The sequence below is a fragment of the Periplaneta americana genome, chromosome 2 (assembly GCF_040183065.1).
Source record: "Periplaneta americana isolate PAMFEO1 chromosome 2, P.americana_PAMFEO1_priV1, whole genome shotgun sequence".
NCBI lineage: Eukaryota > Metazoa > Arthropoda > Insecta > Blattodea > Blattidae > Periplaneta > Periplaneta americana.
The window spans coordinates 174904372-174932309 of record NC_091118.1 but is presented as its reverse complement, the minus strand read 5'-3'; the positions used below and the strand labels follow the sequence as shown (position 1 = coordinate 174932309).

The window sequence follows — 27938 nt, the reverse complement described above, 5'->3', positions numbered from 1 at the left end:
TTATTTTACAGCACATTGGAATTAACAACACATTTACATACACATCTATGAAACATCTGGTTTCCAAATTACATATTCAATAAATGTATCCAAAAGGCTTGTAAATTGATAGCAAAACACAGAGAAGTATAAAGTTTTTAGAACCTCTATATGATATATAAATCCATTGGTCTCAAGTCCTCCAAAAACTGTTATAATATAAGTGAAAAACAGATTCTAGTTATCATGATATATGTTTCCTCAGACAGCAAGGAACTCGATTTAAGGCATTATATGTATACAGGATATCTGTAAATGCATCTATTTTTGAAAATAGATTTTTAATAAAAGCAATAACATATTTTTGGAGGAATTTACATATAGCATATAAATACAATGCACAGACAAGATTTCAGGCTTTCTCAACCATGAGGTATTTTTATCAACATCACAAAACAGAAAAACGACGACGATTAACAGCTGACAACACACGAAACAATATGCTTTTTGAATGGAGTGCTTGCCAAGTCCCTGCATTTGATCAAAATTTTTATGATTACAATTATAAACATTCAATTTTGGTACCGGTATATACTTCTTTCACCTGAAAGAAAAAAGAGTGATTAAAAATTATTTTCATATGAATTACTTCAATATTGACAACATTTATATGAACATAGGTGCATTATAGAAATACTTACCAGCAATGAAGATTTTTTTATATTAGTATCTACCTTCTGTGGTTTTAGGCGTAATAGATCGACTATTGATCAGATTTTTAGTATTCGACAGATATTGGAGAAAAAATAGGAGTATAAGGGTACAGTACATCAGCTATTCATAGATTTCAAAAAGGCGTATGACTCGATTAGGAGAGAAGTATTATATGATATTCTTATTGAATTTGATATTCCCAAGAAACTAGTTCGATTAATTAAAATGTGTCTCAGTAAAACGTACAGCAGAATCCATATAGGCCAATTTCTATCTGATGCGTTTCCAATTCACTGTGGGCTAAAGCAAGGAGATGCACTATCACCTTTACTTTTTAACTTCGCTCTAGAATATGCCATTAGGAAAGTTCAGGATAACAGACAGGGTTTGGAATTGAACGGGTTACATCAGCTTCTTGTCTATGCGGATGACATGAATATGTTAGGAGAAAATCCACAAACGATTAGGGAAAACACGGAAATTTTACTTGAAGCAAGTAAAGCAATAGGTTTGGAAGTAAATCCCGAAAAGACAAAGTATATGATTATGTCTCGTGACCAGAATATTGTACGAAATGGAAATATTTTTTTTTATCCAATGCCACCAGGTTGTCTTTCGAAATTTCTGGTCGAAATGGAAATATAAAAATTGGAAATTTATCTTTCGAAGAGGTGGAAAAATTCAAATATCTTGGAGCAACAGTAACAAATATAAATGACACTTGGGAGGAAATTAAACGCAGAATAAATATGGGAAATGCGTGTTATTATTCGGTTGAGAAGCTTTTGTCATCTAATCTGCTGTCAAAAAATCTGAAAGTTAGAATTTATAAAACAGTTATATTACCGGTTGTTCTATATGGTTGTGAAACGTGGACTCTTACTTTGAGAGAGGAACAGAGATTAAGGGTGTTTGAGAATAAGGTTCTTAGGAAAATATTTGGGGCTAAGAGGGATGAAGTTACAGGAGAATGGAGAAAGTTACACAATGCAGAACTTCACGCATTGTATTCTTCACCTGACATAATTAGGAACATTAAATCCAGACGTTTGAGATGGGCAGGGCATGTAGCACGTATGGGCGAATCCAGAAATGCATATGGAGTGTTAGTTGGGAGGCCGGAGGGAAAAAGACCTTTGGGGAGGCCGAGACGTAGATGGGAGGATAATATTAAAATGGATTTGAGGGAGATGGGATATGATGATAGAGAGTGGATTAATCTTGCACAGGATAGGGACCGATGGCGGGCTTATGTGAGGGCGGCAATAAACCTGCAGGTTCCTTAAAAGTCATTTGTAAGTAAGTAAGTATGTATCTACCTTCTTTAATATCCAGTAAGAGCAACAGTAGATGGATAATGTGAGCGAATTTCTCGGCAGCGATCTTTGTCTATATAAAGTGTTTTTCTCTTCACTATTATTTCACGTTCCAAGTCTCCACGAATCGTTGTAAGACCATACAAAGATTCTTCAGCTTGTTGCAGCTGGGCTTTCAGGGCTGAAACACTTTCTCCTATGGATTTAACCTCATCCACCAACCTGGAACAAGATTTTATTTTCATTGCTTGCCATAGTAAACAAGGCAATAGCTAAAACAATACACTATGTCAGTTATATAGGCCTACCGTTATCTGAAAGGACATTACAACTTTGAAGTGTCAGAATGTAACAGAACATCCATGTTGAATCTTTCGTACACTACTTTTAACATTTGAATATAAATAATTGGTTAAATGGCGGTCTTACTCGTGTTAATTAACAGAACACTTCAAGTTTTACATAGTATTAGTTATAGCCTAGATCATGTAACAGATAGGTCGGCTTTATAGGCTTTGACGTTGACAACTTTTGTCAGGTTTACTACACTGCCATCTAGTTGTTACATAAGGAGTCACGTCATAATTTCCATTTGAATTGCATTAGCGACTGTACTGCCATCTCGTGTTCGTTTATGGCAGACGGGTTGTGATCCTGGCGGTTGTTCTCTTCAAAGTGCTGCCGATTTTAACATAGCAATGAGTTATCTGTTACATATATGATCTAGGGTTATAGCTAGTATGGTTACCATATGGCATCTTTAAACGTAAAGATGTGAACACCATACCAATCGGATCCTTCCAACCCCTAAATAACATCTTACAAATACAAATTCACACAATGAGGCAAAATAGTTCAATTTGAAATAATTAAAATAATTTATAAATCATTATAATCTGAGTATCAGTGGTCGAATTGGAAATAAATTACTGCTAGTATCTTATTAACAAAAAGGTAAGTTATAAGACTGAAAAATAAACTTGATATAAAGAAACAGGAAGATAGTGCTGGAACTCACTAGGATTCAGAGGATGACGCAAACAACATCGAAACTACTCAATCAGATAACATAACACCAAAAATGTATATGTTAACAAGGTGAAGTCGTTATTTACGTATTTACTGAAATAACTTAACAGTACATCAGTGAAGGGATATGAGATGCAGGGTAAAAAGAATAACAAGAAAAAGCACAGAAGAAAACTAGGAGAAGAAGAAGAAAATAGAAGCGAAAGAAAGATAAGAAATGGAAGAAAAAAGATGAAAAGGAAAGAGAGTGATTGGGAGAAAGAGAAAGCGAAAAAACAAAAGGGAAAGAGTAAGGGGGAAATGAAGAAAAGAGGTGATGTGTGTTAAACTTCCACTATCAATAAGCTCAATCTTTCAGTCATGATATGACTCTGTAGCCTGAGATCTGATGGGATAAATAAATGTGCGAAAGCTTTTAATAAATAATGAATGACAATCACAGTGTACGTACCCATACTGAGGGACATCTCTACAGCTTTCTTGGCGAGGTCTCAATAGGCGGTTGTGCAAGCGAGTCTGTGCCTTCTTCATGCCAGCGTCTTGATTCCTAATGGCTTGTTTTAAGTCTGCTATCAATTTCTCTGTGTCAGCTATACGACGCAAGATCTGTGACAGAAGGTAAAAATATGCTTTTAACTACATACCGTACTGATATTATAAGGTCAAGTAATTAACATATTATACTTCAATACTTATTTTATATCTTCTCTAAAACCTAGATACAGTAAAATATAGTGAAACTTCTTTTATGCTCGACCATGCCGAAATGTTATAACCTGGTAGCAGCCCTTTAATGGATCTCATTAAAGTACACCTATTCATTAAAGTTCAGGTGTTCCACCAATCAGAAAATACCATTGTAGCAATATGAAAGCGCAAGTATCGATTATTCTTGGATATGCAATCGAAAGACAACAATAAATCAATAAATCACCTATATTTGAAATAAAGTCAGTTCTGTTACTATAATAATTAGCGTTAATTGTAAATAATATTCAAATAAATTCAATTTGTCATCTCGTTTTTCAATGTCAAGGTCAATGTCGACATCTGTTTCTCGGAAAAAATCAATACTTTCGCATCTGCGCACATCTCACAATTTACGAGGCATTGCACAAGGTCAGTTCCGCTCCTCAGTCAGATAAGAATAACATGAATATTTATGAATAATTTCATGTTCGAAATATGGTCGAGCATAAAAAGTCGTATGAAACTTGACTATAATGGTAATTAAGGCGCTCGTATGAAAATTATGAAACTCGCTTGTGCTCATTTCATAAACATACTCGCGTCTTAATTACTACCATTATAAGCTCGTTGCATAATGCACTATACGTTCGCACTAATACATTTTTTCTGAAGTCCCGTCAAAATTCCTGTACTTTTCACGTTAATTTATTTCAGTTATGCGTTTTTCGTTTTATTAATTCACAATAATATATTAATAATCTCTAAGGATTCAAAATCTTGCTGACAAACCTTGAGCAGTTCATTTTCTAGTCGTTGCCTAGCTTCATCGGTCTCAGAAATCCTCATAGCTAATGCTGTGTCTACACGGTCAGCTTGCATTCGCAAGTCACGTGCAATATCATTCATGAAGCTGTCTAGAAAATGACGCAATTCAATGGATCTTTGACGCTCTGCTTCCAAAAGACTGAGGTTTTCTTTTGTGTGATGTTCCCAGCTTTCTGGTGTTGATTGCCTGCAAGAAAAGTTGAAAATTCATAAATTAAATGGATATTTTTCTGTATAAAAACATATTTATTAATATATTTTTTAACTAATGGTGGGTGGGTACTTGACTTTTCGTCATTCACCCATATGAAGCCAGCTGTGTAGACAAATTTACCGACAGAGTCGTTGCCCAGGATGCACCATATGAGGCCGATCTATGCTACACCCACAATGAGATGAGATGATGATGATTTTTTGGGATACCACAAGGGAACCAGAGCTTCCGGAGAAAACCCTGTGCTACTTGGACCACGGGCTTGCCCAACGCAAGTTATAAATCTGGGGTACACCGAGGATTGAACTCAGGTCCACAGGATTATAAGTCCAGCGCCCTAACCACTAGGCCACAATGGCGGCAATGTTTATTTATTAATAATATAAAGATTCAGAAATATGTCTCCATTTTAGACAGTCTATAGTGTATAAATACAATTTCCAATAATCCTATGATTGTTTAAAGTTTCACTCATCTTTTTATAATGTACATAATAAGTTCTTTTTTTCATTGGCTGGAGGTTTTCAATGCCTCCTCATATTTTAGATTAAGATTTAATTTGTGTGTATAATTTCAGTTGTTTAGGGCTTTTCGATCTTCAAATTCAGCTGAACCACAGAATAATGTAGCCTACTTAAGTTTCGGTCAGTTAGTAATATAGTAATCACTCCAGTACAAACTAGAAGTGATGATAACGACAGTAAAGCTGTAATTTCTTTTTTAAATTTGCTTAGATTGACAAAACTGAAATCAATTTCTGAAATTCATTGCCTTAAGTGTTAGAATGATAGATGGAGATGATCATTAGCACAATTTAACTTAACAGGAAAGACCACCACAATGGCTCAGTGCTAGCATGCTGGGCTTACAAGCCAGAGTGACCAAGTTCAAATCCTAGTCACTCCACCCTGAATTTATAAATTGTGTTGGGCAAGTATGACGTCCAGGAAGCACAGGGGTTTTCTCTGAGTATTCCAATTCCCCTCTCACACCCCAACAATTCCTGTGATCATCATAATTCATTACAAGTGTAGGCGTAATGTAGTCACACTGCCTGTGAAACAGTCTGCTTCTCAACACTGATGACATCGATTAACCATACTTGTAGTTACTTAATGCTAAGGAGAAAAGTATGGTGAATTTTCATGAAACCTTCTTTTTCAAGAACACGAGCTTCCCAGATCTATTTCCATTCAGAATCAGTCTGTTTCTCGGCACTGATGACATCGATTAACCATACTTGTAGTTACTTAATGCTAAGGAGAAAAGTATGGTGAATTTTCATGAAACCTTCTTTTTCAAGAACACGAGCTTCCCAGATTTATTTCCATTCAGAATCAGTCTGTTTCTCGGCACTGATGACATCGATTAACCATACTTGTAGTTACTTAATGCTAAGGGGAAAAGTATGGTGAATTTTCATGAAACCTTCTTTTTCAAGAACACGAGCTTCCCGGATTTATTTCCATTCAGAATCAGTCTGTTTCTCGGCACTGATGACATCGATTAACCATAGTTGTAGTTACTTAATGCTAAGGAGAAAAGTATGGTGAATTTTCATGAAACCTTCTTTTTCAAGAACACGAGCTTCCCGGATTTATTTCCATTCAGAATCAGTCTGTTTCTCGGCACTGATGACATCGATTAACCATACTTGTAGTTACTTAATGCTAAGGAGAAGAGTATGGTGAATTTTCATCAAACCTTCTTTTTCAAGAACACGAGCTTCCCAGTTTTATTTCCATTCATAATCAGTCTGTTTCTCGGCACTGATGACATCGATTAACCATATTTGTAGTTACTTAATGCTAAGGAGAAAAGTATGGTGAATTTTCATGAAACCTTCTTTTTCAAGAACACGAGCTTCCCAGTTTTATTTCCATTCAGAATCAGTCTGTTTCTCGGCATTGATGACATCGATTAACCATACTTGTAGTTACTTAATGCTAAGGAGAAAAGTATGGTGAATTTTCATGAAACCTTCTTTTTCAAGAACACGTGCTTCCCAGTTTTATTTCCATTCAGAATCAGTCTGTTTCTCGGCACTGATGACATCGATTAACCATACCTGTAGTTACTTAATGCTAAGGAGAAAAGTATGGTGAATTTTCATGAAACCTTCTTTTTCAAGAACACAGGCTTCCCAGATTTATTTCCATTCAGAATCAGTCTGCTTCTCGGCACTGTGACATCGATTAACCATATTTGTAGTTACTTAATGCAAAGGAGAAAAGTATGCTGAATTTTCATGAAACCTTCTTTTTCAAGAACACGAGCTTCCCAGATTTATTTCCATTCAGAATCAGTCTGTTTCTCGGCACTGATGACATCGATTAACCATACTTGTAGTTACTTATTGCTAAGGAGAAAAGTATGGTGAATTTTCATGAAACCTTCTTTTTCAAGAACACAGGCTTCCCAGATTTATTTCCATTCAGAATCAGTCTGCTTCTCGGCACTGATGACATCGATGAACCACATTTGTAGTTACTTAATGCAAAGGAGAAAAGTATGGTGAATTTTCATGAAACCTTCTTTTTCAAGAACACAGGCTTCGCAGCATTATTTCCATTCAGAATGTTAATTTCTATAGCCTTTAATAAAACTCTATCAGCCTAAATTGGGACTGAACTTCGGACCTTGTGGCAAGCATGCAACCACTAGGTTACTTCTAAAATTGTACACTATAGTAATAATTTGCTTTTGTCCTACAAGCTACATACCCATCAGGGAAGCGTGTAGCTCCAGGTCTGAAAAGCAGTGTAGAGCTGGTATTACGAAGGCCAACATTTACTGCTTCAATGTCGTAATTTTCTTTCTTGTCACTCCAGTCCATTTCTACTCGCTGTTTGATGGCTTTATTGTGACGTAATTGTTCTTCCATTTGCTTCAGCATACGCTCCATCAGATCGCGCACTTCTGATATCAGTGCTGATTCCTATAACAGAGATAATATTTTAAAACATTTGAATATAAATATACTTCTAGCAGAAAGTCTCCGAGCTTGGCTGACTGTTAGAATAATCAGGTAGAAGTTGGTTCATGGTGGTTGTGGAGAAAAGAGGAAGTGTGGTTTCAACATTCATACTTGGTTATTTAGCGACACTGTATCAACTACGCGGTTATTTAGCGTGAATAGGATTGGTGATAGAGAGGTGGTATTTGGCAAGATGAGGCTGAAGCATTCACCATAGATTAACTGATATTCGCTTTACAGTTGGGGAAAACCTCGGAAAAACCCCAACCAGGTAATCAGCCCAAGTGGAATCGAACCCACACTCAAGCGCAACTTCGGATTGACAGGCAAGCGCCTCAGTCGACTGAGCTAGAATAGAGTGACTACACAATTTCCATAAACATATGTGGGTCTTTTATTAAAAATTCGTAGACTAGCGCAATGATAATGAGAAGATTGGGCTGAACTGCTTTGCAGAGGATCGAGGGTGAGACAAGACCATGTGCACTTTGATCACAACTCAATATGTTAACATGGAGAATTAAAAACTAAAATATTTATGTTCCTTATAATATAGTAGTACAGGTATTTAAAAAAATATTAGTAATATATTCACTATCCACTGCTGTGGCATAACCGCATGTCTGACTGTGAAATAAACGAACCTGGATTCAAATTCTGGTTGGGACAAGTTATACCTGGTTGAGGTTTTAATTTAATTTTAATTTTATTGGGTTATTTTACGACGCTGTATCAACATCTAGGTTATTTAGCGTCTGAATGAAATGAAGATGATAATGCAGGTGAAATGAGTCCGGGGTCCAGCACCGAAAGTTACCCAGCATTTGCTCGTATTGGGTTGAGGGAAAACCCCGGAAAAAACCTCAACAAGATAACTTGCCCCGACCGGGATTCGAACCCGGGCCACCTGGTTTCGCGGCCAGACACGCTGACCGTTACTCCACAGGTGTGGACTTGAGGTTTTATCTGAGGTTTTTCCCCCCCTCAACCAATTGAAATAGAACTGCTGGATAACTTTCGGAATTGGACCTCTGATTCATTTCGCCTTCACTAATTTCAACTTCATCTATCATCTTCCAATAGCTTCAAGTCGACAGAAGAGTCAGTACTACAGATGGTATCAATCTGAGGAAGCTGCAGAAGTCCCAGGAGGACAGAGAGGCTTCTATAGCACTCTGATGGGGCTTCTGTAGGAGACTTCATCGGAACTGAGTGATGCGTAGCTGAATCAATAGATGGCACCAAATACTGTAGTGAATTACAAACACTACAGGAGCGCTGTCTTCAGGTCAATAAATGATGCAGCAGGATGTAGTACCGTGACTTACATACAAATGGCATCGATCTGAGGAGGTTACAGGAGTCCCAAAGGTATGAAGGGACTTTCGTGGCAGATTCTGTCAGAACTGGGTGATGTGTAGCTGAATCAATAGATGCCATCAAACAGTGAAACATATACTCACAGGAATGCATCCTACGGAATTAAAACAATCACCCTTATCATAGGAGATAAGCACAATAACATAAGCTTTGTCATTTTAATATAATCATTCCAGAATGACAGAAGAATTAGATATTCTGTCAATGGATCGTCATTGTTAAAGTACAGGCAAAGTCAATCAACACAGGCCAAGCAGACTCAAAGGGCAGTGGGAGGTTAAGATTCCCATCTGTACAAATAATTGGCATTAATGGCAGTAGGGATGTCAGTCGCATGTGCCCGCTACCTTTACCCACAAAGAAATGTTCCTGGGTACTCATTTCTGTTAGAGGCTTAGTAAACCCCAGGGCTGAGGTGTGAATGGAGAAAATCCATGACCCCATCGGAAATCGAATCCGCGACCTTCTGCCTTGTAATGTTATGCCTTAACAGCGACGCTACTAACCACACCTATCATCACTGTCCCTGATGAGGGCTACAGGCAAAATCCTTCAGTCACATCTCATCTCCATTGATTTTCAATGCTGAATAACCTCTGCAGCTGAAACAAACAAAATAGGCCCACTACTACTACTGCAGTACCAATTACCTTGATGAGCTCTTCTTCAGCCTTGTCTCTCACAAGATCAGGCTCAAGCCTTCCTGTCCTCCGATCCAGGCATTCTCCTGCAATGGACTCAGGCATTCGCAGCACTCCCATTGCTGTCCTGAGACGTTGTCTCTGCAATGCTAGTGTATTAATTTCATCTGCCATGGCATTGATCGCATGCTCCAGTTCCACTTTCCATCGATGCACTTCATGTGCGCGCTGTGACAGGCGCAATGTGTTATCACTCTGCTTCTTGTCTGTATCAGTTGCAGTGAAGTTTGCACACTGCCGTCCATTGAAATCAACACTGCGTGATATAAAGCATCTGATTTACATATATTTCATGAAAATTGACACATTTTATATGTACAAGGGCCAATCAATAAGTTTCCGGATTATCCTGAATGTAGGCAACACACAGGGCAAAGGAAACGGAAAAGTTATCTAAAACCAAGAAAACTCCTGGAATCTATAGGTATACTAAATGCATCACTTGAAAGGCGAGAAGATGACTAGCCATAAGGCGTAAATAGAGAGATTCCAGCAAAAATCGCAATAGGTTCTTGACATGTTTGCACAAAATCACGTGTAGAAGCTCAGTTCTTCAAGACAATCTGGCGCTATTTGACAGACTAACTCAACAGGCATGGAAGCAATGATATTCAGTGTAATGTACATGTATGTCTAATGGTACAATAAATACAACTGCAGTTCGGAAATATGTTGATTGCACCTTGTATGTTTAGTCAACAGTTCGAAGACTGGTTGGAACCTCGTGACACCAATAAGGCATCACTGATGAGGTACTAATTAAGCCAGAAGATAATGGGATAGGGTGGCTAGTTCCTTTCCCTCTCTATTACATATATTGCCGACTAGCTACGTAAATAGTACACTAATCAGACTTCAGATGTATACAAACAATTGTTCTTCCCTGACACATATCGTCAAGTGAGATAATAAAATACAATACAAGGTGATTCACGAGGATTTACCGCCACTTACGGAGCTTATTTCCGAAGACATTCTGAGCAAAAAATGTCATATAAACATGTGTCCTAATCTCAAAATTTTCAGAGTTGAAGTTTTTTGTAAAATACTCATTCTTTAGTTTTAAGGGTAAAAAATATTACAGATAAAGAATGAACTATTCAGGTGTAGCCTATAATCTCTTTAATTAGATAGTATTCTGAAGCTAAAAATGTGTTATGAATTCCATAGTTGTTTCGTACAGATCTTTTTTTTTTAGATTTTTTACTAAAAAATTATATTTTTCTTACGCATTTATCACAACAATTGTTACAAATCACGCCACTCTTATAAATTCTTTAAGAATGTACATTACGATGCATAATTAAACTGTAAAGAATCAAGTTTCTAAAGTCGTATGATTTATAACAATTTTTGTAATAAGGACGTAAGAATTTTTAGTTAAAAATTGGAAAACAAAAAGCAATTAACAACACATTTTTAGCTTCAGGACACCAGCTAATTAAAGAAATGATACTTCTGAATAGTTCATTGTCTATTCTTTTACCCTTAAAACTAAAGAAAAAAGGTATTTTACTAACAACTTCAAATTAGTGTAACTCTGATAATATTGAGATTAATAAATATTAATAGGATGCGTATTTTCCAGGCTAGAGGGCCGTGGTCTGTTGGTGTTACAACCAAAAGTTTCGTCCACTACTCCAGTGGACATCTTCAGTGGCGTGGTACACGTGTGCAGAGAGATCTGCTGTGTGTATCAGGAACTGGCATTGAGACTGGTAGCATGTCGATAGATCTCGTCGCACACGTGTACCACGCCACTGAAGATGTCCACCGGAGTAGTGGACGAAACGTTTGGTTGTAACACCGACAGACCACGGCCCTCTAGTCCGGAAAATACGCATTCTATCAACACCGGCCGTGAAAGCCTACATTCTAAGAATAAATATATAATTGTTTATATGACAATTCTTGCTCAGAATGTCTTCGGAAATAAGCTCCGTAAGTGGCGATAAATCCTCATGAATCATCCTGTATAACAGCCACATGGTAATGGTGAAGAAGAAGAAGAAGAAGAAGAAGAAGAAGATGATGATTACGATGATGATGATGATGATGATGATGATGATGATATCATCTGCCTACGAAGTCAGTAACCCTCTTTTAGAACACTGCATATACATCTAAATATTAAACTAATAGTAAAAACTCTTACATTTTGGCGTGGTGGTTCTCTTTATCTGCACTCATGAGCATATCTGCATTATGCTTGCGCCACTCTCCCTCACTGTATCGAGTTATTGAATACCGATCCACCACCGGTCTAGTCCCAGTCAGCCCTGCAAGTGGTCCCCAATCAACGCGTCCCGTTGCCCATGGTCCAATAACTCCCATCTTCTGTGACTCTTGACCTTCTGCTGTGGTAGCTTCAGGTGGAGGGAACTTGTCTCTTAATTCTGGCAAATAGCATGGAACCTCTTTCTGTAAAAACGAAAGCAATCCATTGTGGTATAACACATGAAAACACACACACACACACAAAGCACGTATACTACACATATAAATAAAAGCACAAACAAGTAATAAATACACAATCACTCACTAAATAGCTTACACAAAAGCACATAAACCCGCGGAAGTAGAGTATAAACTCAAATTAAAGTAAGTAATAATTATCTGCAATGGGAGAAGACAGATGGCCAAAGCAAATTTATCATTAACAACAGCAGGAGAGGTAGACCAAAGAGAACAAGATACACAGGGTAGAAGACGTTGGATGATTGGCACAGGAAGACAGCACTAGCTGTAGAATATCCGTATATATAAATTATCTCCTAAAAATAAAATTATATTTATAAATGTAGTATACAATCAGATGCGTTTCCAATTCACTGTGGGCTAAAGCAAGGAGATGCACTATCACCTTTACTTTTTAACTTTGCTCTAGAGTATGCCATTAGGAAAGTCCAGGATAACAGAGAGGGCTTGGAATTGAATGGGTTACATCAGCTGCTTGTGTATGCGGATGACGTGAATATGTTAGGAGGAAATCCACAACGATTAGGGAAAACACGGGAATTTTACTGGAAGCAAGTAAAGAGATAGGTTTGGAAGTAAATCCCGAAAAGACAAAGTACATGATTATGTCTCGTGACGAGAATATTGTACGAAATGGAAATATAAAAATTGAAAATTTATCTTTTGAAGAGGTGGAGAAGTTCAAATATCTGGGAGCAACAGTAACAAATATAAATGATACTCGGGAGGAAATTAAACACAGAATAAATATGGGAAATGCCTGTTATTATTCGGTTGAGAAGCTTTTATCATCTAGTCTGCTGTCAAAAAATCTGAAAGTTAGAATTTATAAAACAGTTATATTACCGGTTGTTCTTTATGGTTGTGAAACTTGGACTCTCACTTTGAGAGAGGAACATAGGTTAAGGGTGTTTGAGAATAGGTGCTTAGGAAAATATTTGGGGCTAAGAGGGATGAAGTTACAGGAGAATAGAGAAAGTTACACAACACAGAACTTCACGCATTGTATTCTTCACCTGACATAATTAGGAACATTAAATCCAGACGTTTGAGATGGGCAGGGCATGTAGCACGTATGGGCGAATCCAGAAATGCATATAGAGTGTTAGTTGGGAGGCCGGCGGGAAAAAGAGCTTTGGGGAGGCCGAGACGTAGATGGGAAGTTAATATTAAAATGGATTTGAGGGAGGTGGGATATGGTGATAGAGAATGGATTAATCTTGCTCAGGATAGGGACCAATGGCGGGCTTATGTGAGGGCGGCAATGAACCTCCTTAAAAGCCAGTAAGTAAGTAAGTAAGTAAGTAAGTAAGTAAGTATACAATCTTAGTGTTAAAATTTCACCGTCTTAAAAAGGAAAACATTTAGAGAAAATAGCTTTTAACTAATATTATTATAGGATAAGTACTATACCAAGAGTTAAACAGAAGAAAAAAGAAAGATAAAAGTATCAAATTCTAATAACCTGTCTTTTAATATTATACCTACCACACTCATTTCAAGATTTAGCAAGATTATTACAATGATGTGGATTAGAATGAAGAGGATTTCTATGAGTAAAACCGTGTAAAGTGTTAAATAGGAAATGTTAGTATAGTGATTTTAAATAGGATAGGCAATTAAAATTTAAAAACGATATTTTGAAAGAGTAATAATGATCAACACAATATATTGTAAATTTATTTCAACTCAACAATGGAATTTTATTCTTCCAACAATAATTCCTTTCTACAATTCACCTTAAAAGCTCTCGTCAACAATAGGATTTTCACTCAACACAGTATTCGTTATAGCACTCCACTGACGGCAATGTCAATTTACTTGGACTATTACGAACAACAATGAACTGTTAATCTTAACTAATATTTACAAAGCACTATTTACAAATCAGAACTATCAGTTCTCAGTTCACAGTTCTTCTAGCTCAGTCACTCGAGTTCACAGTATCTCGAACCACAGACCTTCAGAGACAGTTCACTGTACTCGAACTCAGGTCCCTCCAACTGCGGTCCACTGCACTCGAACTCAGGTCCCTCCAACTGCGGTCCACTGCATTCGAACTCAGGCCTTCGGATGCTGTCACAGTTGCGGATGCACACTCGAGCCGAACTCCGGTACACAAGACTGGCTTGCTTGCTCTGGCTTACTCACTGACTGGCTGACTAATCAACTGAAAACTGCCCAAGTTCGTTCGCGTTTCTTCTTTTATAGCTAAACTATCGTTGCGAGAAAGTACGAGTTCTGGATAGATCGCGATATTTCGACGCGTGTCTCCATTCTCGAATCATCTCGCACGCTGCTACTCCCCTCCTTCACCGCGCGTAGCCATGCCCCAGGAGGCAGATGCGCGCGCACCCCGCCCAACACAAGGCCGACTTAGCCTCTCCTCCGTCGGTCGTGAGATCGAATCTCACGTGGGCGTCACAATATTATCGTAAAGTAGGATGAATAAGAAGGAATATAGAAAGACCGTAATTATATATAAATTTATGTTACCGGTAGTAAGAATAGAATGCTGGAGGATTGTAAGTGAAATGTGAAACTAATAGATGATAGATTTTTTAAGATCAATAAGGAGAAAATGACTGTTTGGAGTTAAGTTAATTAGCGGGAGTAGAAAGAGTTATTAGTCAGGATTGTATACTAATTTTAGGTAAATGTAATAGAGAGTTATGGTGAAAACCGTATACAGAAATGTGGTGGCACACCATAACTAGTATAAATGTTGATGACAATACAAATAGATCAAATCAAATAAATCAAATTATACCGTACTGCCTAAAATGATCGAATATCGTTCTAAAAGATCAGTATAAAATTAAATACATTCCAACCAATCTGTGGAGGAACATGGTGAATATTGAAACAAAAAAGCTACTGTACAGTAAAAGAAGTAAGTCTGTAGTAGTACAAATTGAACGTGAACTGAGTTGAATGGTTTTAGTAGCATTGGAAGCTAACTGAGGCAACGAGTATGAGTATGTAAGTATAATTGTCCAGGCACATTGATTACTTGAAAATTTTATTATAAAAACTGTATGAATTATTATTGTAAGGAATCTATTTAGAAAAAATGGTTTTCAGATTTTATTAGTGTTACCAGTTACTGTTTCTGTTTCTTTGTGCTAGAACTTAAAAAATTAATTACATGAGCATTCTCAGGCAAAGTAACATAATTATGACATTTCGATGGTATTCGGGTAAAGGAGGTTAAGTTATTTTTTTGTGCAAGTGGAGTTTTGTTCCCAGGTGATAACGCACGTTAAATTCTAGAGATTGGTGTAGAAAAAAATAAAAGAATACTAGCATTTGATGTATTTTATTCATGTATAAAATTATTTGGGGCTAAGAGGGATGAAGTTACAGGAGAATGGAGAAAGTTATACAATGCAGAATTGCACACATTGTATTCTTCACCTGACATAATTAGGGACATTAAATCCAGATGTTTGAGATGGGCAGAAATATGGGTGAATCCAGAAATGCATATAGAGTGTTAGTTAGGATACCTGAGGAGAAAAGACCTTTGGGGAGGCCGAAACGTAGATGGGAGGATTATATTAAAATGGATTTGAGGGAGGTGGGATATGATGGTAGGGACCGGATTAATCTTGCTCAGGATAGGGACCGATGGTGGGCTCATGTGAAGGCGGCAATGAACCTCCGGGTTCTCTAAAAAAGCCGTAAGTATAAAATTATTTGCAGCAAGGATCTGAAGTTTAATTTTCATTTATGTCAGAACTCATTTTAAGACTTATCTCCCTTTACACAAACACCATCGATTTTATTCTTATTTTGACGTCAGCAGTGTGTTCTATATTTACTTATGAAACATCTCGTATAATGCCAAAAATAAAAACTGCACAATAAATTCTACACTCCATTTGCTAAAAATATTTATGTGATAAGAAAATCCAGTACTTGATGGAACACAATAATGGCATTAGATAAGAACTATAAAGATTTGAGAAATGTATCACATTATAAATTCAGTGACTAAAGTACCAGTACTGTACATTATTCTGTATAAATGTCAATTACCTGTGGCTGTTCCTGACAGGGAGGTGCATCGCACACACAAGGTGCTGGTTGGCATGCTGCCAGAGCTTCAACTGGTCTGTTTTCAGGCTGAGGAATGTAATCTAGGTCCTGTGCATGTGCATGTGGTGACAACTGTAATAGAGTAATATAATTATTAGGTCGTCCCATAAGCAATGTCGGTTCTTTAAGATTGGTGTTCTGTAAGATTTAAATTATTTTCTTTAGTTGGACAATGCAATTTACAGGATTCTATGGTTATTATTGCATATTGTGAGCATGTGACAGTCGTCAATTGTTAATACAAAGGATATAAAATGGAGGTGATAAAGTTTGAGATTAGAGTCCTTCTAAAACACTAGTGGAAACAAGATTATAAAGCTGCTGCTGGGCTCGAAGAATATGTGAAGTCGAGGGTGAAGATGTCGTTAATGAGTGTATAGCACAACGTTGGTTCTAGAATTTCAATAATGGAGAAGGAGACATTAAAGATATACAACATCCTAGAAGACCTAAGTTATGGAATACTGAGAGTTTTGGAAGGAAATCTACAAAAAAGTACTCGTAGGTCATCAGAAAAACTTGGTGTCTCAAAAGATACAATACATCGCCACATCAAGACACTTAGAAAATCGTACAGAAGATGTAGATCTATACCTCATGAATTGATACCTGAACAGGCTCAACGCAGAGTAGATATCTGTTGTCAGCTTATCACTAATCCTATGGATGGTAGATTTATAAGGAGAATTGTTACATGTGATGAAAAATGGGTATATTACTGCCAGTGGCGGCTGATTGACTGAGGCAAGTGAGGCCGGGCCTCAGTCACTTGGCTTAACTGAAATCAAATTTTGTGTTTCTATATAAAGTATTAGTTATTTGAATGAAGCATATATCGCTGTAGAAGCATTTGAAAACTTTGTGATGTATATAGATCTGTTTTGCAGTAAAATTTGTTCCTGAGGCCAGGATCGCTTGTGCTGGATCTGGCTTGTGATGTATATAGACCTGTTTTGCTGTAAAATTTGTTCCTGAGGCCAGGATCGCTCGTGCCGGGTCTGGCTTATGCAGTTCATGTCCTTCCGCGGGCTTTGAGTTTGCGCTTAAAACGTTGTAGCTGAGGCACGATTCGTCTGGCCTGGTCAGGTTTCACTTCTCCTATCCATGGGCCGGCCTCAAGGGTAGAGTGGGGTGGGAATAGCAGTGGTGACTTGTCTTCCTAAATAGGCCATAAATAACAAAATCCCAGCTCTTTGGCAGGCAGAGACCACTCTATTCTCTCCCCTTATGTCTTAGTTTATGACATAAGCGAGGGTGTTCTACTATTGTACTTCGTAGTACAGTAGTGAATCTGGGCCAATGTTATATATTTCGGGAAAATATAAACAGAAACAAATGAGAGAAATAATGCTGGTGCAGTTAATTCATTGTTAAAGTATCCTTTTTCGAGAAGAAATAATACTGAAATAAAGGAAGTTTTAAATAAAGAGAGAGACTACCTAAATACCTACGACATTGCTGACAATTTTTCTGACAGATAATCTTAAAACGCGAGTTTCTATTGCATCCTGGTATGGGCCACATAAATGGTTAAGTGGTAATGTGATGCAAAATAAACTTCTCTTGGCCTTGTTTGTTGCTGTCAAAGGAAAAAAATAAAAAGAAAAGAAAGAAAGGGGAATTTCAACACATATGGGTTGCTTCATCACACTGAAACAATCACTGAAATTCAGAGCATAACAGCTTATTTGGTGAGTGAAATTATTATTTTTCATTAATAGTAATAATAATAGACTAATAATAATAATAATAATAATAATAATAATAATAATAATAATAATAATAATAATAATAATACAGTAATAATGATATTAATAATATAATAACAATAATAATTAATATCATAAACAAACATTTCCTATCGGAGGCACTTAAACTAGATGCATCTGGCCTCACCAAGGATTTCGATCACCGGCCGCTACTGATTACTGCAATCCTGACATCTCAAAACAGTGACTTGATACCCGTCAGTCTGCCAAAGTTTGGCCCCAACGAAATGTTATCCAGGGCTTTCATTTCAAAACTTCCCAGTCTAAATAACTAATTATTTAAATTGAATTCAATTTAAACAAAAAACACGTCAATTTAGATATTGAGGGCGGAGTCTGAAACCAGGCTTAATTGTATTTTAGATTTCACCCTCCACCCCCAGTCTCCCCACTTTGAAATTTCAAATGGCACCCCTATACTTTTATACTTAAATATGAAAGAGCATTCAAATGTTTATACACCTCATTCATATTTGTTTTCGCATCTTTTGTTTTCTATTGTCACTTGACAACCTGTATTTTGTATTTTTGTTATTATCAGTTGATTGTAGGATGAAAACACAGCTTTTTTTGTGTAATATCCACAATTTAATGAATAAGAATGATTTCTATTCTCTCTTGAAAGGTACACACCATTTTAAAATAATTTAATACACAAACACAACTATTACATGAAATGCCCAATAAGTTTTTGTAGCTTTATTCTCTTCAGCTCTAATCAACCATAACAACAATCCAGGTTGCCAGGCGACGATAGAAAACAAAAGATGCGAAAAAAAATGAAGTGTATAAATAATTGAATGCTCGTTCATATTTAAGTATAAAAATATAGGGGTGCCATTTGAAATTTCAAAATGGTGGTGGCTGAGGGGTGGGGGGGTGAAATCTAAAATGCAAATAAGCCTGGTTTCATACTTCCCCCTCAATATCTAAACTGATGTGTTTTTTGTTTAAATTAAATTCAATTTAAATAATTAGTTATTTAGACTGGGAAGTTTTTAAATGAAAGCCCTGTACCGGTATGTATGGTGGAATTTTGAAGATATGAATCACTGGGAGTTTGTTCCAAACGGACGTGAAGTCGATGCAGATCTTTATTCTCAACAGCTAGAACGAGTTCATGAATTTTTAAAGAGAGGTACGGTATCTAGGATTAGTTAATCTAAATAGAATTATCTTGCAACAAGACAATGGAGACCCCATACTGCTCGAACAACCATGGAAATAATTGGAAATTGGGAGGAACAAGAGTGTTACCACACTCGGCATATAGCTCTGATTTTGCATGTTCAGATTACCATCTGTTTCGATCCATGGTCCACTTCCAGCGTAGAAATTTCCAAAACTTGGAAGCTGTTGAAATGGGTATCACAAAATTCTTAGCATTGAAAACCAGAAACTGGAACCATTGTGGAATGACAAACCTCGCTGAAATGTAACTCAAGATCAGAGAATTTAATGACCTTTACTTTGAAGATTATATTGATTTCTTGTCACAAAACATTCCAACAAAAATTTTTCTTCAAAACCGACATTGCATAAGGGCAATATCTTTAATTATAATCAGTGGCGTAGCGTCAATGTAAGCTAAAAGCTCAGCTTCCCCAGCTAATAATAATTTCATAATAAACCTGCAATCTATGGACAAAATTATTTATTAATTTTAATAGAACTTATATTTACACGTTAAATATTGTGATGCGGCAGCTCAGGATGATTTGTGATGCAGCAGTAAACAAGAAGCCTGCACACACCAGCTTCCAAGCAGACTGCTTTCTTACACTCATTCTTCTGTGTAACCGCCCCGCAGATTTTCCATCCCTTTCTAACTAAACTACCCTGGTCGCAAGGCTAGCAAGAAGCTAGCTTTAACATTTAAAATAAGTAGTTTCCGAGTTATCCCTTTTCGTCAGTTGTATTCAGTTGAAGTGTTAGTGTGCATTGTGGCTGATATAATAAATAATGAGTGAAATAACAGTTCCTGACACCAATTTACTTGAATTTTTTAGGACAATTCTATTATGAAGATTGACTTACGAGCAAAAGTGCGATCTAAAAAACAAATGGCCGACTCCCTTGCTGTCAATGAAGGACACAATCAAAAGACAGACGCATCCTTACGTACTGTATCTATTGACCGTTAATATTGTGATTCCTCTAACTATGACAGGGAGTGAACTAGTGTTATACTATACGTGTCTATTTGATGTGTAAACCGTGAAATAATATTTTACTACGTACCATTGAGGTCATGCCTTATTGGTGTTACTTACGAGGTTCCAACCAATCTTCGACTGCTCACTTGACATTGACTACTATTTATTTTAAGACTATATTTTTGTAATACGTTTTCTCATATTCCATGAAAGACAATTTGAATTAGCTCTCCCTGCTCAAAATTTCATGCTACGCCACTGATTATAATATAGTACTTTTAATTCAAAAAAAGCAAATCTATATTGAAAATTAAATGTCTGAGTTTATTTTCTGCTGTTAATTACATCGAAAAACATTTTATACTTACATTTAATATTCTATGTAGTAATAATCATTAGAACTCCAGAATTATTTTCTATGTACAATGATATAATGATGATAATATATGTGTAATTTTATTGTAATGCTGTTTCAGCAGTGGTGGTGGTCAAAATTAACAATGAAGGAGCAGAAGTATTTCCAAAAGTAAATAAAATTAAACAACCGAGAAACAAAAATTGTGAAGATATAGGCTAATTGTCTGCAGTCAATAAAACCTTTTTACTTCTAGAACTCACCCCCGGGCAATAACATGAAACTCCATTAGGCCCTTGCGTCTGAACATTTGCAAATCTCTTCTGAGGATCAGGATCACTTTCAGGTAAAAAACAGGAAGGGTCTTTGACAGCAAGTGCAGGTGATCTTGGCTTCTCTCTTTCCCCTTGTTTCACATCTCCAGTACAGGGATCAACTTCCTAGAAAAGGAGTACAAAAATATAGACATGTTTTAAAGTTTGTCAGCATTATAGGTTCCAGTAAAAATGGCAATATATGCATGAATGAATGAATGAATGAATAAACGTGCATACTTACAAAGAGTCATGGAATATGATGTGAATTACTCAGGTTGAAGATAGTCTTAGAATCAGTAGCGGTTCTGAGATGAAATAAGAACTGACTCACTCATGGAAGAATAACGAGGCTGGGACAAAACTATTACCGGTAGAAAGTGTTCTTTGCAATTTTCCATTAAGGGGAGGCAGAGGTGAATATTTCAAAATCCACAAAATTTATCCGATTTGTTTGAAATTGATCATGGATACTAAGTATGTTATTAGTAATGGACATACTAAGTTTCAATTTTCTAAGTACAATAGTTCTGTAAATGTTAATAATTTTATAAAACTTTATATCGTTTGATATAAAATGCTCCATGCACCATATTGTAAGAAATTTTCAATATTTCTTTTTATATATATGTTCAGAGAAGGTATATAAATAATGATAAGCATTAGTTTATTATGGGAATAATTTAGTAATACAGTTACCTTGGTTTTAATTTCATACTTTTAAAGGGCCAGAATCAAAAACTAACATCGGAATATGAAAATAAAGATAATAAAAATGGAAAAAAAAAAAAAAAAAAAATTTCATTTTTTCTTCAGTTTTGTTCGAAAATTGCACCTCTGCCTTCCCTTAAAATAATCACTTTTACTTGCCCAATACACAGTAAAAGCTTATTACTCCTCTTACTTTCACACATAAAGAAAGCTTATAGACTTAAATCAGAAGCAATACCATTATGAAATCGTGAATATTTCTTATATATGTACATAAATATGCTGCCAACATTACAAAACATGATTACTGCATACTCACAGCAAATGACTTCATATGGGTGAATGACGAACAGTCAAGTACCCATCATTAGTATAATAAAACATATTCTTTATGGTCCACACCTGTGGAGTAATTGGTTAGCACATCCGGCCGCGAAACCAGGTGGCCCAGGTTCGATTCCCGGTCGGGGCAAGTTACCTGGTTGAGGTTTGTTCCGGGGTTTTCCCTCAACCTCAATATTAGCAAATGCTGGGTAACTTTCAGTGCTGGATCCCAGAGTCATTTCGCCGGCATTATCACCTTCATCTCATTCAGACGCTAAATAACCTAAGATGTTGATAAAGTGTCGTAAAATAACCTACTAAAAAAAACATATTCTTTATGCTGTTATACTTACTGTTTTTATTCAAAAGTTTAATAAGAAGTTAACTTGAGAATGCATTACTCATTAAAAAAAATTAATCATGTGAAAAATAAGACGAGTTTAAGATTGAAAATTTCTTTGTTTAATTTAGTGATTGCCTGCATTAACAACATCTAGTGCTTAAAAGAGTTCATCATCAACATCAATCTGTGTTTCCTTGTGATCCTGTTGATCCTCTACTCGAATTTAATGTAATTTTCGTTATTTAGGCTACTATCACTGTTTGTATTTGTATCACTATCTGGTAGGATGGAAGAGAAAGCCTTAATCCTGTCAGAATAAATAAATAAATAAATAAATAAATAAATAAATAAATGAACGAATAAATGAATAAATTAATTCAATAAATAAAAAATAATTTAAAGTAATAAATAAGTTAATTAAATTAAATAAAAATAATAAAATGAAATAAATAAATAAATAAAATAAATAAATAAAATAACTAAATAAATAATTTGATATTGACATGTTCCATTACTGACAGTAATTGCCATATATTTCAGCAGATAAGATGACTTTCAGATAAGACGAGATACAGTATGAATTTCGATCACGATATTATGGTTTTAGCTTATATCTGTCCTTTCAGATGACCCCCAAATTATCAACTGTCGTGAGAAAAAGTGAAAGTGGAAACAGTCATAAAATCCTTAAAAAAAACGGAATTTCTTATGCTATGGATGGCACAGATGGCGATTTGTTACAAAGAATACTGTTGACAAAGTAGAAACGACTCGCCACATTCAGAATGGGACCTATATAAAGACACTGTCAACAGTGACAGTCAGAATGTACTTGACAAGTACAAATGTGATTCATTATATTTTATAGTGGTTTTAGTGTAGAATTTTACAAGGTCTCTCTCATTTTTTTTTCTTTTTGTATCTGTCATATAAGACGACCCACAGTATTGTGGGTATCTTTTACGATTCCACTATAGTATCATTTTATCTGCAGAAATATACAGTACCGGTACCAGTATTTTCAAAGTTATTGATCATATTATACAAGTCCTACAAAATTTAATTCGAGTCCTGTTTATCTGAGATTGGGATGCTGTTAGTCTAAACTATGTCTAACCTTTAACAATTCAGAAGTTGGACAGTTATACTTCAGTATTCCTTTTGGACACAGTTTTGATTTATCTTTATCTTCAATAGGATCATAACCTGGTATGAAGGTTCGACATTTGCAATTAGGATTGTCATGAGAACACAGTCTCTCTGATTTAGATTCTGATTTCTTATTCTTGTCTATTGGACAATAGCAAAGGGCTGCAGGGTAGTTATCTGGGAGATCACGACTGATTATTCTACAATGCTGATGTGTAGGTGCATCCTTGTATCTTGAAGTTAACTGTTTTGGTGTAATATCTGGAACCTTAGCTTGATCTTTCATATAGCCAGGACAATCTTTCCGACATATCCAGGACTGAGGGGAGGACCTATTGTTTTGTGACTTCATTTCTGATTTATCATAGCCAGGACAATGCACTGGAGATGTTTGCCACGACACAGTTCTATAATTACCATGTACTTTATCTAAATTTACAACTTGTGGTCTATTTTGATTCTGTACTCCCCATTCTTCTGAGCCAAAATAAGGATCACATGTCGCAATTTTCTTGAGATTGTTACATAGCACTTGGCATTCTGGAACACATTGTTCAGTCTGAATTCTATCTGTTGAAGGAACCACGTCACTGTTCTTGGCTTCTGTTTGAATTCTATGTTTTAGGTTAGAAGCCACTATATTTTGATGTGTCTGTTCTGTTTTGTCTGCTAGAGTGGAGAGTTCAGAGTGTCTTCCTGGTAATGGAGGAATACAAGAACAAGGCTGCTTCTTGCAGTACTTCTCCATGTTCAAACGGCTGGTATGGAGAAGCTCTCGTTCCTTGACAGGAAGCACATCACTTGTCTTAATAGCCTCTTTTTCTAGATAACTACAGTATTTTGGCATGCCTTTGTAGGTTTCAGGCTCTTTTGCTACATCAGGAGGTTTTGGTAACATGCTCTCTGGACAGACACATGTTGATGGGACATAATCGTTAACATCTTTCCTTGGTATTGTCACCTGAAAATTTGTTCCAGTTTGTGGAGTTGTTTGAAGTATTGGTGAACAGTGATAATAGTTTGGAATTTCAAGTTTTGCTTCATCAGTGCATGTACTCCTCATCATACTTCGGTTCTGAATTTCATTTCGTAATTGCATCTCTGGAGGACACTTCTTCAGTTTGGAAGGTCCACAACAGGGTGGAGCTGAAGGTGGACAGAAAGGAGGTCCTTGTGGAGAGGAAAGGCACGGTCGCTCAGGAGGGTGCGGTAACTGAGGAACCTGTGAGGAATTTGAAATAATTTTAGATTTATATAATCCATTCTGATAAATTTTACATTGTGAGTTACAAGAACAACACGTCAAAACTAGGAAAGTCTAAGAACAGAAGATGTTTCTTAAACATATTATACTGTACGTCTCTTTTTGATTAAGTACTAGTTATAGAAACTTTACAACTAGATTCATTACTTTTTGCAGACGATTTAACTCTGGTGGCAGCCTCAGAAGATGAATTACAACATTCAATTTTTAGTTTTAACAAAATTGGAATTACCTTAAATATGATATGAAAATCAATAAAGAAGAAAACTAAAATTATGGCCTTCTGCGGAAAATACCCTGTGCCTAGCAAAATTTGTTTAGATTAAAAAATATTAGAAAGAGCAAATTATTTTACATATCTCGGATACACAATATCTTTTTTCGATGAAGTAGACATTTCGCAGAAAATTTCTAAATACACCAAAACAATGGGAATAATTAACATTATGAAACCTTCCCTAGTAAAAAAGCATACTAGAATTTGCCTATAAAAGATCTTGGCGAGACCTGTCCTTTGTTACGGCAGTGAGGCATGGACAGTGAGGAAGAAAGACGAAAGCAGAATAATGGCTAATGAAATGAAATTTATGAGATATACAGCGGGATATACGAAATGGGATCACAAACACAATAAAGATGTAATGGAAGAATTACAACTAGAATCTGTAATTAATCACATAAAACATTATTGGAACAACTGGATAACATAATATCCGTCACGAAATTAACAGCACTGATTGCGGTATGGAACATTTCATAAAGAAGTGCCAAAAATATGTGACAACAAAGGCAGCTAGTTTCAGCACCTCCATCAATAGAGTTTGTAAGTAAGACACTTTTTAAAACAGTTATGAAAACTTGCATAGTTGTATCATCACGATTCTACACTGTCCGTTCCCTGCCATGAGTGCATCAGCACCACACAGTGAAAACCCTGTTGCTCCTGTCCACACCTCATCTGATCTCTCTGCAATTCCCAGAATGGTAGATTTAAGCAAGTATACACAAAATGTCAACAGCGAAAGTAATAAAATACTATTAGATCTATTTCTATAGTTTCATCTATTGCTGTTTTGGGTAAGTAGGCCTATATATTGGAAAGAGTAGCTTTATGACGATTTTATTGAAAAATATTTGTGAACTTGACCAAGTAAAAGCTAGTTTGGAACTCAAGATTAAAACTAATGCTTTATTAATTGCCTTGAAGGCACCAAATGGTCTGTGCACGCCCATGGATTTATATACTCAAAACAAAATTCTCTGTAATATTAGTTTAATTATATTACCTCCATGTAACCTCCGTAAGTGGGCATCTGAGACTGCACTTGCTGCACTGGTGAGCGTACACAATCTGCCATGGCTTAATCAATCTATTAACCTGTATTAAATATTATTTCAAAATATTAAATCATCTTAAAGATACATAACAATACGAACTCAATTTATTATAAACAAGCTTGCTCTTCATCTGTTGCTATGACAACAAAACAAATGACGCTGTTATTACATCACCATAGATACAACCTAATTAGACTCTCTTAATGAATAAATTTGCAAATAATTGACATTTACCTCTAGTGGTTACTAAATTTACTAACAATTTATTGCTATTGATGCGATGAGTTGTAGCCTAGATCTAGGGTTGTAGTAAGTGGTAATATGGCAATGAATTTATCGAATCTATTTTTAAAAAGTTAAATCTATTAAAAAAAATAAAAGAAAAACATTATCAATTTAAAACATGTATCACTTTGTGTTTAGATGGCTCTGGTTTGTCCATTAATTAGTTCATAATCTTTTTTGCATAGAATGTGTGCATAATTACCGAATACTGATGGTCATACAAAAAAAAAGTATCCTGTACACTTCGGAAGAAAATGATAGGTAATGAAGCTCTGCAATTCTAACCTAACTATACCTACCACTTGCTTTCATTGCAACATCTTTTCATAGGTAATTTAATCGTTCTCGTACCTATCTTTTGATACATTAAGACTGAATCTTTGTTAGTCAGCTCACGCATTCCATTGTAACAAGTTTCTCGAAAAGAAAATTCTACCAGGTAGATTCGAACCCACATTTGATCATAGTCTTGGAACATAAGCCAAGTACCCCTACCTCTGAGCAATGCCTAATGTGTATGTGGTTTCAGAAGGAATAAATTGTAAAGAAACATAATTTTCATCAATAAAGTTCTTAACATAAACAGAATAAATAAATACGTGAATAAAAACAAAATAAAACTACTGAATTGATTTCTGATGCTGTTAAAATCTCATCAATAACACTGTATTTTTCTACAAATTCCAAAGCTGCCATTCAACACCAAACACATTTCAGAAAAATAGTATAAATTGTAAGCAGTATCGTCGTCGTCGTCCTCATCATCATCATCATCATCATCCAGTTTTAAATCTGGTGGCTCGTCAGTTATTTGGTCTTCCCAAACTTCTCTTCCCTATAAGTTGGTAGTGCAGTTCTTTGGTATCCTGCCATTATCTATCCTCTTTACATCTGAATAAATTCCATAATTGGCTGTATATGTAATTCGTTCAACTTGCACAAGATCCTTTTATGATCCAAAAGTGAACATCCTGCTCTGCCATTGTAAATCGATGCTGATCAGATTTCTTTGTGGCCCAACCCTCACTTCCATATACATACCGGTACCAGTAATGGTCTTGCCAAAGTTTTACAAATTTTGAGCCAAGTGTACCTTTGCACTAGAGGGTTTAAACACTGAATTGATTTCTGTAATATTTACAAATTGGTATATTTTCATACATGTATTTTTCTTCATGTATAACATTTCACAGCCTAGATAATTGAAAAAAAAAAAAAAAAATTAACTTAATTGAATTTTTCACACAAATTTTACTTCTCGTCGTTTCTGGAGAAAGCCATAACTTACAAATGGATTTTACAGAACCCGGAGGTTCATTGTCTCCCTCACATAAGCCCATCAGTCCCTATGCTGAGCAAGATTAATTCAGTCCCTAGCATCACATCTTACCTCCCTCAAATCCACTTCAAATATTACCCATCTATGTCTCGACCTCCCCAAAGGTCTTTCTCTCTCAGACCTTCCAACTAACATTCTATATGCATTTCTGGATTCCATATGTGCTACATGTCCTGTCTTATCTCAA

General features: G+C 36.0%; 1 protein-coding gene across 2 annotated transcripts; it reads right to left on the bottom strand.

Annotated features, from left to right (window-relative positions):
- Tektin-A (Tektin A) lies at positions 1-26456 on the bottom strand. Of its 2 annotated transcripts, XM_069818969.1 has the most exons (11): positions 26076-26456; positions 23494-24747; positions 20948-21124; positions 16345-16476; positions 11981-12246; positions 9775-10081; positions 7491-7705; positions 4518-4740; positions 3490-3644; positions 2013-2231; positions 1-583 (listed from the first exon to the last, which is right to left on the bottom strand). In XM_069818969.1, exons 1-10 carry the CDS (start codon positions 26145-26147, stop codon positions 2018-2020), a joined length of 3015 nt encoding a protein of 1004 aa, XP_069675070.1. In that variant the 5' UTR covers positions 26148-26456; the 3' UTR covers positions 1-583; positions 2013-2017. The 2 variants fall into 2 exon arrangements, with proteins under 2 accessions (XP_069675070.1, XP_069675071.1); XM_069818970.1 differs by lacking the exon at positions 23494-24747 and having other exon boundaries at positions 26076-26446.
- Between the last annotated feature and the right edge of the window lie 1482 nt (positions 26457-27938).

What these genes read in the sequence shown, in the direction of transcription:
- Tektin-A (XM_069818969.1), bottom strand. Translation starts at nt 26,147, where the DNA reads ATGGCAGATTGTGTACGCTCACCAGTGCAGCAAGTGCAGTCTCAGATG. An exon ending in CTTACGGAGGTTACATGGAG is followed by an intron (nt 24,748 to 26,075) that starts GTAATATAATTA and finishes AATTCCTCACAG; the next exon opens with GTTCCTCAGTTACCGCACCC. An exon ending in TTTCATGTTATTGCCCGGGG is followed by an intron (nt 16,477 to 20,947) that starts GTGAGTTCTAGA and finishes ACTCTATTACAG; the next exon opens with TTGTCACCACATGCACATGC.